The sequence below is a fragment of the Camelus dromedarius genome, chromosome 4 (assembly GCF_036321535.1).
Source record: "Camelus dromedarius isolate mCamDro1 chromosome 4, mCamDro1.pat, whole genome shotgun sequence".
Lineage (NCBI taxonomy): Eukaryota > Metazoa > Chordata > Mammalia > Artiodactyla > Camelidae > Camelus > Camelus dromedarius.
In genome coordinates, this window is record NC_087439.1 from 95,805,527 (window position 1) to 95,822,653 (window position 17,127).

Consider the following 17,127-nt stretch of genomic DNA (forward strand, 5'->3'; position numbering starts at 1 on the left):
CTCTTGCTAGAAAACCTCATGCCTCGGAGCCCAGAGGTGCCTGGTGGGGAGCCCAGCCTGGCCTTTCTGGTCCCAGGCCCTTGCCTGAGGGCGGGACTCCCTGCCATCTCTCCCATGTCAGGGGCTTTGCCCCTGCCAAGGAGCGGGAGCTGTTACTCTGAGCTCCCCCAAAGGCTCACTGAACTCCTGAGTGACGCTCGATGCCAGTGAAGGGCCTGCCTGGACACGTGGAGGGAGGAATGCCGTCCACCCGGCAGCCTCGCACACGGCCTTTTAAAGACACGAGTTGTGAGTGAGTCACTTGCAGTCATACAGGAATGAAACCCATCTGGCCCCAAACAGCTGATTTTATAACTTTTGGCAATTTTATTCCGTTTTAAAACCATAAGATTGCCTATCTTTTCAATGAAAGAAACCACATCAGGCACATTAAAAAGAAAAAAAAGTGTAGTTCTCCTGTACTTGAAAATAAAACCACTTTCCAGATTCACCCAAACAGCTTGCTCAGCCTCATCCCAGCTGGGGAATGGCTCCCCCAGGGCAGGAAAGACAGCAGTGGCGTGGGGTGCGGGGGCCTGTCTCCACGGAGCAGAGGTCCCAACCTTGGGAGACAGATAGTGAGTGGCTCACAGAGAGGTGGGAGCTGCCCACCCGGGGATCAGCCCGGAGCCAGGCCAGGTCAAGGCCACAGGGCAGGCCCTGCAGCCGGCCCAGGGCAGGGGTGACACAGACACTGGGAGACAGAGCTGGCCAGGCTCTAGAGGGACCGGGCAGGCTGCAGGGCAGGGCGGCCCTGAGGGCCCGAGCCAGCCGGGTGGAGAAGGTGGCTGTGGTCTGCAGCCCAGAGAACAGCGGGAGGAGACTGGCTGGAACACACCAGAGAGGGACACCTTAACAGGAGGAAGTGTGGCCTGGGGACATACCCCTCAGAGCCCGTTAAACCAGACCCGCAGCCTCTGGCCCCCGGCACCTGCCTCCCGGCAGTGGCTCTGGGGACGACTATGGGCCCTGCTTCCCTAACCCTCTGGGGACTTGTGTCAGGTCCCTCCAGGGCCTACACCCCCTGGTGGCTTTCTGTCTCGTGCACCCAGGGAGGATGTTCGCACGAATCAGAAAGAGCGGGAGGTGAGAGGGCGCAGAGTGGCTCTGAGAAAAGAAGGAACCATCATCCCGCCCTAAATGAGGCGCTAAAGGAAGAGGTGGGGGTTGGGGGAGAGGCAGCAGAGGACCTGCCACACTTGGGCCTGTGCTTGGCTGAGAGAGGTGGTCCAGGTGGGAAGCTCAGGGTGGATGCTGAGAGCGGGTGGGGGCGGGAAACAGAGGGGCGACCCTCAGAACAAAGCTGGACTCCCTCCCAGGAGTCGCCATCTGAGCCCTCCTGAGCTTCCTGGGGCCCCTGGAGCCCCACCTGTCCATGGCAGGCGGGCTTTCTTAGGGCCGTCTTGCCCGGCCAGGGTCGGAGCAACCCCTTCCCCGAGGCTGCCTGACAGCGGCGGGGCGTGAGTCCTCAGGTGCACTGGCTGTGTCCCTGCGGACACTGCGGGGGACACACCTGGGCTGTTGGGAGTGGAGTGAACTCAGGTGGGTACGGAGGCTCCTGGGGGCAGGGGCAGTGTCTCCCTCCTTGGCCCCCCGAGCGCCCCTGGGAGCCTCCCTGCTGCACACCCAAGGGGCGCCCCCTTCCCAGGGAGGGTGGGCCTGGGCCCTGCTCTCCTAGGGGCTCCTCCTCCTCCGAGCTTTTCCTATTGCCAGCCTGTCAGCTCCCCCACCCCTCACTCACCGTGACTCCCAGTTTCTCTGGCTAAAAACCCTGGGAATCCTCTCTGTCTGACTGGCTTCCAGGGTGTCCTGCCCGCCCTGCCCAGACCTGGCGGTCAGCCTCATCCCCAGGACCCCCTCCAGGTGGCGAACCCAGGACAGGGCACCTCGGAGCTTTCTTGAACTCCTGCGTCCAGCCTCCCCTCTGCCTCTGTGCTGCGGCGCCCCTCCTGCGTTTGGGTTTTGATTGTAATTAACCCCAGGGCTGTACTTTCGTTGCTGTGAAACGTCACTTGGTTAGCTTTGCTCCCCCACCATCAAGATGTGTGCAGCCTGGAGTCTGTGGCTTACATGAGGGAGATGAAGGAGTTACCCCCACACCCCCCACACGTCCGGCTGGAATCCACGGGCCTCACACTCCTCCCACGGACCCTGGAGTGGAGCGTGGAGCCCCGGGGTCCCACGCTACTTCTCTTCGCTGTGCCCTCCAGACAGCAGAGAGGCCTCACCAGGTGCCTCTCAGGAATCGGGGTCCCTCTGACCACAGTCCTCCCCGACCCAGGGTCCCTGCTCTGTCTCTCTGGCCCCAGCTCCGGCGGAGCACAGGGAGGCATCGTCAGACCCGCCGTGAGCAGGCAGGGCCTTTGCTGGGACCTGAAGTGACTGATGATGAAATGATCCCATTGGACCTAGATTCCACCCCCCCCCTACTGCCCACAGGGATCACTCAGAGACCCCAGGGCATCCTGGTGGCCTCAGAGGCGGAGGGCGGCTCCCCCGTGGGGTTCCCCAGTGGATGTGACCGGCAGGCAAGGCCAGAGTGTGACAGCTGTCCGGGGGCTGTTGTTGCAGTGGCTCACCTCTTGACGGCCACCGCCTGCCAGGACGCCAACTACGGGGCCCTCCTTCAGGACGCCTGCCTCGCCCAGTTCCAGGCAGACATGGAGGTCCTCGGGGAGACGCTGTGGTGCGACTGGGGCAAGACCGTCGGGTGAGTCCCGTGTGTCCGAGGGGCAGGGCTGGGGTCTGGGGAGCGGGTCTCATTCCAAGCCTCGGTGAGCAGCTCTTCACCAGTCCAGCGTGACAGATGTGGCCGTGAGCTGGGGGCATAGTGAGGGCAAAGGACGGTGCCAGTGACAGGTGCGTGTGGACAGTGAGGGCCAGGAGGAGGCTGTGTCCGTGATGACCTGGGGTCAAGGTGGACGGTGGGGCCTTGTACGGAGGCGGCCCTCAGGTGGCAGACTGGGAGTGTTCCCTTGGGCTTTGTCCGGTCCGAGATACCTGCGGCCCATCCAAGTGCAGGCGTCGGGGGGACACAGAGAACACGGTCTAGTGTGACCCAGCATGCAGGGATGTCCCTACAGCCTCCTCGATCCCCGAGATCAGACCAAAGCTGACATTCCCACCTTGTTCAGGGCTTGGAGCTTCCTGGACCGATGGGGTGGCCCACACTTCCCACTGAGGATGGCTCGAGCTGAGCCCCTACCCCTTCCTGACTTGGTCCTTCTGCCAAAATGGCCTCCTTCCTGCCCCACAGGGCTCATCCCGGCACCCCGGGCCTCTCGGGCCCCAGGCCCATCAGGGGTCGGGGGCTCTCCCACGCAGGCTCCTCTGTCTGCTGGAGCAGGGATCAGAACGGGGCGTGTCTGCAGTCAGTGTGCTCGGCTGTGTTTCTGCCCCAGCGCTCAGGGCACGGGGGCATCTGGGGCTCCAGTGGGTGAGCCAGGACAAAGAGAAATCCTCCCAAATGGCCGAGACCACAGGCTGGCGGCCGGCCCGCAGCGCGTGCGTGGGCTCCAGCCCCGGCACCTGCACGTCGGTTTCTCTCGCAGCCCAGGCCCCTGGGAGCTGGGCACCCGGGCGGCCCCTCCCGCGGTCCACACACAGATGGCGCTTTCCTCCGGGGCCTGAGCAGAACGGGAGGAGGCTGAGCGGGTGGGGTCTCTTCACTCTCCATCTTCTCGGCCGCCTCTTCCCAGACTTCAGGGTCTCATTTCCTGAGCTGAGAAAGCGATCATGAGTTAGACATCGAAGTGGGGGGGCAGGTTATTAAAAATCAGAACAGCCTGTTCTTTAGGCGAATAGGCCTTCTGCCTCAGCTGAGTGATTTGTGTTTAAATTATAGAAGACACGTTCTTATGAGCCAGGGAAGACACGGCGGGGGTCCCTGGAGGAGAGCATCCTCCCCCCTGCTCTGTGCAAGTGGTCTGTGTAGACGGCTTCCAAACCAGTGGCCCAGCAGAAGAGGTAACGCAGGTGACGTTCTGAAAGAAGCCATGATGACGTGTTACTCAAAATGAAGCCACTGTAGACAGTGTCTGAAGTGCCAACAGGAGTCATTGTCACTCGGGCCACAGAGAGGTTGCCATCATCCACACTGAGCCAGGTGGTGATGTAGCTGGAAACAGAAGCAGTGGGTGGGGGTGAGGTTGCTAGGAAATGTCTTTATTTAAAAAGCAAATCAAGACAACTGAGAGAGGAAGAAGCAAAGGTCGTCATCATAAGAGCATCTTGGCACGTCAGCTGGGACCAGCCAGCCCCGGGGGCTGTGGTCAGCAGAAGGGTCCCTGGGGACGTTGTCCTAGTCCCTGGAACCCAGGAACATGTTACATCACATGGGAAAGGGAGGCAAATAGCAGGTGGAACTAGGGTTGCTGACCAGGAGACCTTGAGGTGGGGGATTATCCACATCATCTGGGTGGGTCCAGTGCCGTCACAAGGGTCCTGAAGTTGCCCCCGCTTTGGCCACGACAGCACCTTCAAATTGGCTTTTGTGTCCTTTCGACATGCCCCCACCCATCCATTTGGGGCACTTCCTTACTTTTTGGCATCACAAGATGTTCTAGGCTCATTTTGTACGTTTTCTGCCCGGCCCTGGAATCAGCCACTCCTCCAAGGAGTCCTGGTTCCTTTTATTAAAGAATTAAAGGTGTTCAGAAGTCAAGATATACATACACATGTATTCCTACCTGGGATTTAGATGCAACCAATGCAACCACGCAAACACGAGAGGAGAGAAAAACAGGAGTGAATCCCTTAACCTTGGTACAGGGAGAGGCTGTATATATGAGCTTTGTTTTAGGGAACTGGTTTACGTGATTGTGGGAGCTGGCCAGGCCGCAATCTGTGGGGCGGGCCGGAGGCTGCAGGCTCATGGGCAGAGCTGATGCTGCAGGCTCGTGGGCAGAGCTGATGCTGCAGGCTCGTGGGCAGAGCTGATGCTGCAGCCTTGAGGCAGGATTTCTTAACCTGCTCTTCAGGCCTTTCAATTGAAGATGAGTCCCACCCACATTATCAAGGACCAGCTCCTTCACTCACAGCCGGTGGTCGGCATAACCACATCTCCAACACACCCCCAGCAGCACTTAGACGAGTTTTTGGCTGAGGAACCGGGACCACAGCCTGGGTGGGTGGAATGGGCAAGTGGACACAGAGAACTGACCATCACACTGTGGCTGTCAGTCAGTTTCCCTCAAAGGTAGATTCAGAGGAGGGTCATTTCCTCAGCCCCACTCCCCGTCCCATTTCTCCACTCTCGTCACCCACTCACACCCACTCCCCGTGGGTGCTGATCTCATCCATTTCTGGTTTTTCCTTCTTGCGTTTCTTCTGTACAAATGGGCAGGTGTGTGTATTTTTTTCTTGTATGCTCCTCTTTCTTACATGAAATGCACTGTGCTGTGGTGTAATGTACTGTCCCGTGCTCTCACGTACCATACTGTGCATATTCATTTTTTTAATCTTGCTTATCTCTTTCTATTACATTTTGGAGGGGAGGTGGTTGGGTTCATTAATTTATGTTTAGAGGAAGTACTGGGGGTTGAACCCAGGACCTCCTCGCACATGCTAAGCACGTGCTTTCCCCCGAACTGCAACCCCACCGTCTGAGATACTCGCACACGACTCGGTGTGCAGACATGCTGCGCTGCAGACGCGGTGTGCTGCCGGCAGTCCTATCCTGTGCTGTCGGCACCCTGCTCTGTGCTATAGCCGTTCTTATGCTAGACTTCCGACGGTCTTACCACGCTGTGCGCTGTACAACAGATACTCTTGTTCTCTGTTACAGGTACCTTATACCACGCTTCTCTGCACCAGACCGCAGACACGCTCACACGATGCTACAGACACTCACACTGTACCACAGACACACCTACACGATGCTACGGACACTCACACTGTACCACAGACACGCCTACACGATGCTGTGCTGGGGTGTTCTGACACTACACTATGGTATAGATATCCTTTTTGCACTTGGGGTTTTCCTTTCTCACTCAGCAGTGCGTCCTGGAAGTCAGTCCTAATCAGTGCACGGAGAATGCTCCCGTTCATCTTTGTATCTGAATAACACGCCGTCATGCTTAGCTTTTCAACCACTTTCCTGTGAAGAGGCATCTCGATTTTTCCAGTGGCTTCCACTTGCAGATGGTGTTGAAATGAGCGACCTCGTGCACGTGCATGTTCATACGGTGGGAGCTGTGTCTTCAGAGTCGATGGTTTGCACCCCTCCCGCAGCGGGGGGCCCGCTCCCCCAAGCCTCGCCCGCGGGCTGCTGTCAGCCTCCGCACTTTGCCCGTCTGCTGAGTGGGACGTGGTATCTCAGTGGAGTGCTCATTTGGAATTTTTTGTAAGCTGTTTGTTCATGTCTTTTCCCATTTCCTATCAGGACCGCTTCTGGTCCTTGTTAAAGAGTTCTGTGTAAGTTAGAAGAGACGTTAGGCCTTTGTCTGCGGACACGTTAGATGCTGTCTCCAAGCTTGGTGGTCGTCTTTTACGTCTGTTTCCAGTGTGTCTGCGCCGTGTAATTTTCTTCATGTGGTCACACGGTCTTTGATCCCCTCTGGATCTGAGGCGTGGTGAGAAAGCGCTGCCCTACCGCCAGGTTCCAGGGGAATCTGCCCAGCTTTCCTTCTCAGGCTCGTATGGTTTCGGGCTGACTTCTGAATCTCTGGTCTGTCTGGAGCGTATTCTGGTTTGCGGTGTGAACTATGAAGCGAATTCCGCCGTTTTCCAGAGGAGCGCCCGGCTGTCCTGTTTATTAGCGAGCCCGCCGTTGCCCCCAGTGGTTCGAGAGGCCACTTTACCCTTCCCTGAGGTTCCCTGTGCCTTTTGCTCAGACCTTTATAAACGGTTCCTCTTCAAACCTTCCTCATATTACCTGAATCTACAGCATTAGTTTCTCCTCCAGAGAAACGGTCCTCCCTGCCTGCTGAATGCTCACTTAGCCGTCACTTACCTCAGTCCAGGAGAAGAGCTTGTTATTACGCCAGCACCTGCTGCGCACCTGCTGTGTGCCGGGCATCGTGCTGCACATGGAACACTGAAGTAAGCAGCGGAATGACAGCGATCCCGCCGCACCTGCCCGGGGCCACAGCTGACAAGGAGGCCGCAAAGTCCCAGCCCCTGACGCTCCCCAAGGGCACGAGGTGCCCCCTTCTGACTCTCAGGGGAGGCGTGGGGATGCTCTGTGGTTAGATGTGGTCTTCAGCGTCCATCTCTGTCCCTACCAACATCCAGCGGGCTTGGTGGGGTCCATTTGCCTTGGATACCAAGCCTGGTGCTTGAGCCACTGTTCTCCTGGAACAGTGGAGGCTGGGGGGTCTTGGGGTAGACAAGCTTGTCCAAATGACTGTAAGAGAAAAGAAGGACCCAGAGAGAAGGCCAGGCAGGGAGGGTGGAGGAGCCACGGGTGTGCGCAGGGAGGCCGTCACCATGACCGCAGCACCGTGTCCAGTGGGAGGGCAGGGCCCCAAGTGGGCGACCAACAGGCAGAGAGTCGGACAGTGGGCCGGCTCAGGGAATTCTCCTGGGGCTGGTGAGCCAGGCAGACGGCTGGCAAAGGGCGCAGGTGCTGGGAAGGACCCCTCCCCAAGGCAAGTGCAGCTAAGGCTTGTGAGTGAGGCCAGGGCAACAGCTCAGGGGGCAGCCCTGGGTGGTTGTTGGGGCCTGGGGTTCAGGACCAGGCTGAAGCTGAGGGAGGGGAACTCCAAAGACAAGAGAACCTAGGGCCAGAGCTGCCCGGCACCTGCAGCCTGAGATCCTGGCTGTCCCGGGGGCGGGCTGGGCCTGCAGGCAGCTCTAAAGGCAGGAGGTGGGAAGTCTGGGCTCTCCTCTGACATCAGAGGAGGCTCCAGTTTAAAACAGCTGCAAGCCAGAGGAGTCCACCTTCCCACGAGGTGCCTTCCCGCTAAGTCAGCCAGCCAGCCTTCTGCAGGACTCACGCTCAAGACCAGGAGTCCAGCTCGTGGAGGACGACCACCACGGGCGGGCCAGCGCCTGCTCCTGCTGGCCGGCTCTCAGGTTCCCCGGCTCCTGGTTCCACCTCCTGCATCAGCCCAGAGAAGAGAGCGCGCAGCCCTGCGCCTCTGGGGACATTGGATGACGTATTGGGCTATTTCCAGAGTACTTCTCCGCAGTGCTGTGCAATGTTACTCAGAGAGAGGAAGTTCTCAAGTGAAAGCAAAGGGCTAATGACTTGTTCCTATGAGCGGACAGGGGACATTCTTGCGTGACCCGCCGTGGGACCGCTGGCTGGCTTTGTTTCTGCATTTCAAAGTACGTAAAGAACTCAGCCCAGACCCGCAGTTTAAGTGTGCAGGCATCTCTCTCCAACAGCCCTGGACCACGGCCCGGCTACTCTATCATGAGAACGGCTCAGGGCTTGCTCTGGAGTCGTCAGTGATTAAGGATGCCTGGGGGGCCTCAGATTCCGCAGTTGTCTGATCTGTCACTGCAGCAGGTCCCTGCAGACCTGATGAGGTCAGCAGGGCCGTCTCCCCTTGGTGCACCAGGCAGGCCAAATTCCTTATGTCCCAGAGGTCAGCTCGTTAAACTGCCCTGATTCACCAATGGAAACTTAACATGATTTAACATTAACTGGGAATAAAATCTAATTTGGGAAGCTCTAGAGGACCTGGGAAAATGTGTCATCAGAAATGCTCGTTTCCAGAGACCTTCCTGTGGGTGTTGGCTGGGGAGGGAGAGTAATCTGGAACATGCAGATCTCAGCTAGAAAATGGTTGGTTTTAAAGTGACTGCGTATTGATTTTCTCCCCAAGACAAGAAACGCCAGGTGGGTTTAGACCAGGAAGTAGCCTTGCCCCTCCCCATCCTGCCTGGCCTCAGGCTCTGGGAAGGGGCGGCACCTGGGTGGGGGAAGATGTCAGAGGTGGCCAGGGGGGTGGGGCACCACCCTCTGAGGCAGGGCAGCAGAGACCTTAGCTTTACCTTTGCACAGGTTGAGGCCCCCTCCTTTCTGCCCCAAAGCCTCTGGGTTTGTAAACCCTGACCATGTCTGCAGCTTCAGTTACACAGTCCTGGGTCCAAGGGGCCTGCGTCTCTGTAATCTGCTCCGGGGACCCCTTCCTGCTGAGCTGACCCCACGCAGGGCCTGGAGAGCCCTCCAGCCGGGCCCAAGCTGCGGCCCAAATACGCGGAGGGGGTCTCCTGCCTCGGGTGGGAGCAGCCCAGCGAGTTCGGTGGGGGACACGGAACCAGCGCGTGCAGGGCCCCTGCCTGCCACCTGCCACCGTGAGCACCAGGCCTAACGCTCCGGCCCCAGGTGGTTGTGGGTTGGGGGCCAGGTGCGCGGACCCACCACGGGGTCTTTCCCGGGCTGGCTGCGATCCCCCTGGGCCTTCCCCGGGTGTCCTGTTAAAAGGGTGAAGTCCAGAAATTCTTTCAAACTCAGCAACAGCATTGGAACAGCTGCTTTTGTGTTGATTCCAACAGGAACTGAGAGCAGGCGTCTTCCTTAAACACTGACGGTCCCCGGGGGCAGTGCTGTCACCCTCCCGGGCTTCCTGCTGTGCTCAGCCCATCTCGCCCTGGGCTCGGGAAGCACCACGCCCGGGGGCCGGGCAGGCCTTTCACCAGAGCCCCCAAGGATACCGGGTGTGGGAGACTGGCCCACCTGCGTGCCCCACACAGCTGGGAGCTTCTGAGCCGGGTTCAGTGCCTTGCTGGGTTGGTCCTCAAAGGTCTGCCCGGAAAACCGCCCCCTACCCCGTGCCCAAGAGTACCTGGGCCACATTCTTGTCAGGAGCACCTGGAATAGACCCCCACTCCCCAACCCTCTGCCTGCCTGGATGGGGCGATACCCTTCAGGTGTCCCAGAGCATCCAGGTACCCTCAAGCCTGGGAGCACAGAAATTTGGTGGGTGACCTTTGACCTCTGGGGCCATTGGGGAGGGACTCTGCCAGGAAAACCACCCTGAGAGGCCAGGCTGGTCCTGCCCAGGGGCTCACTCCTGCTCCCTGGCCCTGGCCTCAGCGGGGCTCTGGCCTGCAGGGAAGAGGTGCAGACGTGTCTTCCCTGTCGCCAGGACAAGGCCTTGTGGATGGGTGAGGACATATGCCCCGCCTCTCTGCTGGTGCCCTGCCGTGTGGGCGTGGTCTGTGCTGGTGCCCTGCCCTGAGGATGTGGGTAGTGCTTCTGCTGGTCATGAGCAGCAGGGAAGGAAACACGAGCTCTCAGCAGCCACCCCGGATGTGTTTGGCCTGGGCCGGGACAGGGAGGAAGTCTGCCACTCGGGTTTGCTGGATGGGCAGAAGGTAGGGGTACCCTTTTCCTCCACCCTCTCAAAGATGTCTTCCGGAAGTCCCCACCCAGACGGCATCCCAGCAGAGCCTCTGGGGCACCAGCTCTGGGTGGATTGTGCACTGGGTATCCCCACATCTCCACAGCCCCAACAAGCTTGTCTGTGAGCAGGGGGTCTCGGGAGGCCTGCCAGGCCTGTCCGCCCTGTCTTGGGAGCTCAGCCACAGATGACCTGGGAGCAGACGGAGGGGAGGGCAGGGCAGTGTGACCAACGGTGCAGAGCAGGGCGTGCCGGAGAAGGAAGGCAGGCTTTGTCCCACCTGTGCAGTCAGAGCTCAGGAAGCTCCCAGAAAAATGTGTCTACAGAGGCCAACAACCAAGAAATCCCTTGTGGGCGGGGATCCAGAAGCTGGGGAAAGGGCCCCTAGCCCTTGTCCTCCATACTCAGGGCCACTGCATCATCCTGATGTCCTTCATCTCCACGCCCTACCAAAGGACAGTTACACCTCCCGAGACGCAGGGGTAACCGAGCACCGGCCGTGGCACCCAGCCTGCGATAATGTCTTTTTCCATCGAGTGATTAACTGCCCTGTTTCACAATCTCCTCAGTTTGGGGATGAAATCAGGCCTGTATGGGAATGTGTACAGTCAGACATGGGGCGACGCTAAGCAGATCCTGGCCGTGAGCGGAAGGGCAGGCAGGTGGAACTCATCGGTGACTGAGGCTCCCTTCCCTGCACCTTCGACCCCCACTTCCCCCTTGGACACGCTTCTCCCTTCCCCACGGCCCAGAAAACCCCAGAACCTTCCAGGCTGGCCAGACGAATGGGATTTCTCTGTCGGGGAGGCAGGCCTGCTTTGCTCACACTGGGCAGCCTCCTGAGGCTGTGCACACACACCTAAGGGGTGCTGGGCGGGGCAGGCTCCTGGTGGGAGGTGAGGATGAGGATGATAACGATGTCAGTGATGGTGATGGTGGTGATGATGGTGGTGCCGGTGATGGTGGTGTTGGTGCTGGTGATGATGGTGGTGCTGGTGGTGCTGGTGGTGGTGAGTATGGTGGTGGTGACAGTGATTATGGTGGTGGTGGTAGTGATAATGGTGACAATGGTGGTGATGATGATGGGACCATGATGGTGGTGATGTGCTCCAGTGGGCAGTGCCTTGTGTGTTGGTTCCTGTGTAGCAGGGGCAGCTGGGTTGGGAGATGGTAGCAGGTGACCTTTGCCCTAGCACTCACCCTGTCCCCACACAGCCCAAGCCTGGTCACAGGGTCTCCTGGGACCCATCCATTCATCAGTCACTCAGTAGGTGGTCCTCTCCTGAGCACACACAGGGCCAGGGACGCTCTCGGTCCACGGTGGGAGGGGCTCTGGGGAGCTGAGGCACAGCACAGCACCCACCCCCCATGCATATTTTGAGGGCACCTTTCTCCCCCAGTGTCTTACGGAACTTAAGCCCTGGGTCCTTTATGCACAGGGTGCCCCGTAGGACACACTCTGGGTCAGGCCTTGGGTCTGAGTTCCCTCTTCTCCAGCTTCTTGCGTCAGTCAGAAAATAGAGACCCCACTTTCTTAAAAACACACTCCTTTTGTGTAGCAGGGAAGGTGAGTTGACTTTCAGTCCCTTCAGGACTGTGGGGTGGGCGCGGGGGGGCCGCCAGCCTAGGTCAGTGGCAGGAAGGCTAAATTCACATGTCCTGATATCTTCACTCCCACGTCTGCTGAGCCATTTCCAGGGTTTTGACGTGACGAATAGCGCCACTGTCGGTGCTTTTACACATAGAGCCTCACTTCTTTGACTAACTTTTAAAAGGATCCTTGAATGTGGGCTCCCTTCAGCACATGCCATGAACATTCTGTGGTTCTTTTTTTTTTTTTTTTAACATTTTTTATTGATTTATAATCATTTTACAATGTTGTGTCAAATTCCAGGGTAGAGCACAATTTTTCAGTTATACATGAACATATGTATATTCATTGTCACATAACATTCTGTGCTTCTTGATAAGTCTGGCCCAGTCAACCTTTTAAAGGATTTCACTATGTTATGCTACCAGCAACGCGCCAACAGACCTACTTCCTCCTAGGGTCGTGAGCGCCGAGTCTGCAGAGACCCTGTCTTTGCAGGTTTAAACGCGACTCCCTCTTTATTGCCCATCTTTGGCTGTTAGGGAGACTGAGCGATTCTCCCACAGTTGTTTGCAGTTTGTTTTCCTTGAATGCAAATTACCTGCCCTCAACCTTGGCTGCATGTCTCCTGAGTCATTGGGGGTATTTTTAATCCTCTTTTGCAGACTCTTGCATGGGGCCGAGATTAGCCATTTGCTACTTTGTTCTACATATTTTCTCCTCTTGTTTCGTTTGTGTTTCTTTTGGTGATGTCTGTTTTCCGTGTTTTAGTTAATCAGGCATTCAGTTCATGCGTGTGCCCCGACCCACTCCCCAGAACTCTGTGACTTTGGCACAGTCCCGTCTGTTCCACAAATTCAGTTGAGTCATGTGGCCACATGTATTATGTTCTGTTTCTATTTGGTTGTTCTGTGTTTTGAAATAACATTTATCTCTCAACACAGTGCATAGTTACGCTAAGACTTGAATTAAAATTTATATCCTTCCTGCCTCGACCATCCTAACATAACTTGTCAAATTCCCCACCTCCGCTGTTGGGTGCTGCCCCATCTAACACGCTGAGTGCATTCCTGTACGCATCTGAGTCTGTTTCTGTTAATCTTCCGTTGGGGGCCATGCCGCACCACTTGAATTACCTTGGCTTTACAATATTTTCTACAAGTTAGAAGATCTCATCTTCACCTAGTGTGTTCATTTTCGTTATATTTCACATCATGTTGTACTTTCTTTGATATATTTTCCACCTATTTTTCCAAGAGCTGAAGAACCATTTTGCCAGATGACATGACAAGTGCGGCTGAGGTGCCCGCTGAGGCGGCTGGTGTCAGTCAGTCCACTTAGGAAGCGTCGTCTGTTTGCGAGAGTCCTTCCCACAGGGAACACCGCGGGTCCCCATGCAAGGACTGGCGGCTGGTCTAGCTGGAGTGACCAGTCCTTACCTGTGGGTCCTGCCCTTTGGCAGTTAGTACAAAAAGCAAGGGTGGAGCTGGGAGGGGACCCACTGGGGCTGGAATCTCGCTGATTCTTCCACTGCTTAGACGCTCTGGGGGTCTGCTTCCTCCCCAGTGAAATGAGCACGGGAGTATTGTCTTGGCTGACAGTTCCTGATTTTCCTCTGTCCGAGTTACCTTAATCAGATTTTAGGGTTAGGCTCATATTTGCCTAATGGAATGTCCGTGCTCAGCTGACGGTTGGAGGCCAGGGTGGGAAATAACCAACGTACCCTGAGAATTCTTTGTTCCTTGGAAATTTGAGTGAATTCATCGCAGAAGCCACCAGCTCAGGGTGGTCTGAGGGATTTTTCTCCAGTTCCTCCTCCACTGCTGATCTGTGTTTTGTTCCTTGCTAGCAGTTCAGATGTGTTTATTTGGTCCATCTCCTTCAGATTTCTCGCCAAAACACAATGAATGATGCGCAGTATTTCCTTAAATGTTCACTATCCTCTACGTCAAAGGTTTGTTTTATCCCTGCGTTTCCTCCCTTCTCAGTCATCAGAGGGAAATCAGGAGGCTCACTCTTGTCACTAGTTGTGCCCATTTTTATAGTCTTTAAAGAACAGTCCAGGTTTACATGGCAATATCTTCTACAATTTTTTAGCATTAACTTTATCATTCACTTTTCCTTCTTTTTTCCATTTAAAAAAATATGCTATTTCCCTAAGATATTATTTAGATGCTTAGTTGATCATTTTTTCTCACTTTTTTTTACATAATAAAGGCATTAAAACTATGATGTTTCTCCCTCAAAACCTTTGTCATCACTTTCTGTGCATTTTGATGTATCTGTTTATCCATTCTTTTTCCTTCCTAGACCAAAAAAAAAAAAAAAAAAAAAAAGTGCCCCTAATTGTCTTCTTGGCGTTTTTCTTCAGTTTTTCCCTTAGGCAAGTGTATTTCAGTTCTCCTGTGTTTTATTTCTGTTTGGCTCTTAATCTCTTCTTGATGTAGTGAGAGCACATAGTGTGAATCGTTTCTGCTTTTGTCTTGTTACTGAGATTTTCTTTGAGACCTAGTGCGTGGTGACCTCCTGTGAATATACCGCGAACACTTGAAAAGGAAGCATGTTCCGTTCATTCTCTTTAATTCCCACTGAAACCATCATTAATTCTGCATTGTTGTGTTATCCAGCCCCTTCGTGTGTTTCTGAGTTTTGTATGTACTTGATAATGTAGTATTAGATTCTTCCATTTTAATCGTATTGTTATTGTTTCTATTTTGTTTTCCTAGCAGGTCTTATGTGTATGTTTTGCTCTGTTTGTATAGCATGTAGATTCCATGTTATTATGGGGCCATTATCAACCATGAAATAGCACTATATTTCTCCTCATCACATTGGACAATTTTTGCTTTAAATTTTATCTGGCCTCATATGAACATCAAAATCCCAGTATTCAGCTACTTGAAGTTTACCAATAGCTCTTTTTAGTCTTCCAACATGACTCTGTTTTTATTAACTCTCCTGCAATCAGTTTACTGCTGGGTTTTACTTTTGCGTCTGGAGAGTGACCAGCCTTGTAGTTTGCGCTTTCTGTTCCATCTTCAGGCACTCCATTTTTTGTCACCGATTTTTGTTTTCTCTTCTCCTATTGTTGAAACATGATATGTTTTCTTTTACCTTTTCAATGATTGACAAGATATTTTCCACTCAGCCAGGCAGGAGATGTGAAACACAGATGTTCGCATTCCTGCATTGATTTCCTTGCATTATCAAACCACGTGCTTTGGCCTCCTCTTGTTAAGAGAACAGTGGTCTCTGGATTTTTGGCTTCCTCTGTATCCCACCTACCTGCCTACCTATCCGTCTGTCTATTTGTCTGTCGCTTCCTCTCTGCTTCTCCTTACTGATTTCAGCTAATGTTCTAAACCCTGCTGTTTTCTTTCTGCCCTCTGTTTCAGTTTTATTTTGTACTCTTCCCCGTTCTGATTTTTATCAGTAAGAATTATTGGTCTGAGAGGGCTCTTGGTTACTTATCTATGTGAATAGGCTATTAACTCAAACGTCTTATTTTTTTTTCATTTATAAAACTTCTTTAAATTGAAGTACAGTCAGTTACAATGTGTCAGTTTCTGGTGTGCAGCACAGTGTCCCAGTCATTCTTATCATTTTTAACATCATCATTCCCAATGCATCTTTTAAATTCAGGCAGCTATCTGAGGGGGATGCTAGAAATGATAAGCCACGTGATTAGAACATTCTCAGAACTCAGACATTTCCAAGGAGCTTTTTGCTGCCTTTGTACATGAGTGACAGCTTGGCAGGATAATAACTCTACGAAGAACAATCTTGTTTTCTGAAATTTATGTTCCATTGTCTCTGGGGTTTTTCTGTGTCATCAGAGAAGGTGGGAGAGATTTTGGTTTATCTTTTAAATATGAACTCCTTCTTTCTGGCGTGGTTGCATACAGGTGCTAGAGCCAGGGGGCCGAGAAGAGACGGCAACAGTGCAGGACATGGGCCTGGAGCCCCAGAGACCGCACCAGGACTGCCTGGGGGCAGCTCTCATGACACATGTCCTCAGACCCTGGGCAGCCAGGACCACTGGGGGCGTGAGCTGACAGGCAACACCAGGGCCTGACACCCCTTCTCCAGTTGGCCCCAGAGCAGGTGGGGGAGCTTCATGACCCCTCCCAGAAGCCAAGTGGGTGTGTGGGGGGTCCCTGCGACACTTACCTCCTTATGTCTTCATCCTTCTGGGGCACTGGGGCTGCTCATGGCCCAGGCTTGTGTCCCAGGGTGACTGGGCAACAAAGGAGCCTCTGTAGACGGCTGGGAGTGTCTGGGGTGCTGGGGGTGACAGTGGCTTCAGTTCCTGCACAGACATGTGTTCCCAGGGAAGTGGGGCAGTGTCCCCAGGCCAGGGGGCTGGGGCGGCCTACTCCCACCCCTACTTGGTTATGGCTCTTCTCCTTTAAAAACTCAGGTGAAGGCACCTTGGTACCATGAAGGCGTTCAGTACCGGATGTTTCATTCAGCTCAGCAGCTGTTTGCTGAGGATTTAGCAGGAGCCGGGGACTCGGGGCAGGCCCTTCTCCCCTTACCTTCAAGGCTTTGGGAAGCTCTCCAGGGTCCCTGCAGAATCCAGTGGCATCAGGGAGACAAAGGGTTTCCTGGGCGAGGCAAGCAGAGAGCAGTGCTCTGCACAGGCCTGACGGCGGGGCCAGGCTGGCCTCGGGGGGAAAGCCCTTCCGTCCAGCCACCAGTGTCGCTTCACTAGGACAATGTCTCCAGGGTATTAGTGTCCAAATATAGCACCCCGGCTGTCCTGCCTCATCTTGTGGCTCTCAGACCCATGTGTGCACCCATGTCCTGGTGAGGGTGGGAGCCCTGGGGCCTTGGCAGACCTGGGTACGGCTGGCTGGTGACTTCACCCCCTAGACCTGGGGGGCCCAGGAGATCCCAGGGTAGCAGCAGGTCAAAGGGGGTCGCACGTGTGCCCCTCCACAGTGGGCACAGCTCCCTGCGTCCTCAGACCCCGGGGAAGGGTCACTCTGGGCACAGTCCTGCCCCACCTGCTGGGCAAGGACACACACTGATTCTAAAACTGCAGCTTCACCTGCCTGAGCCGCAGAACCCAGGAGCCTGGGTGCTGCCCGGGCCTGCTCTCAGAGGAGGCACGGTGCCCCCGCCGCCCGCTGGGCCCTCTCCACGGGCTTCCTGGCTTGGCAGCCCCAGGCTGCATCTGGTGCCAGAGCAGGCCGC

General features: G+C 55.3%; 1 protein-coding gene across 1 annotated transcript in view; it reads left to right on the forward strand.

Annotated features, from left to right (window-relative positions):
* RAMP1 (receptor activity modifying protein 1) overlaps positions 1-17,127 on the forward strand; it is a 38,975-nt gene that overhangs the window by 7,964 nt on the left and 13,884 nt on the right. Inside the window, exon 2 of the mRNA XM_031452519.2 lies at positions 2,611-2,749. Within this exon, the coding sequence (XP_031308379.1) occupies positions 2,611-2,749 (139 nt within the window). The remainder of the gene's footprint in view (positions 1-2,610; positions 2,750-17,127) is intronic.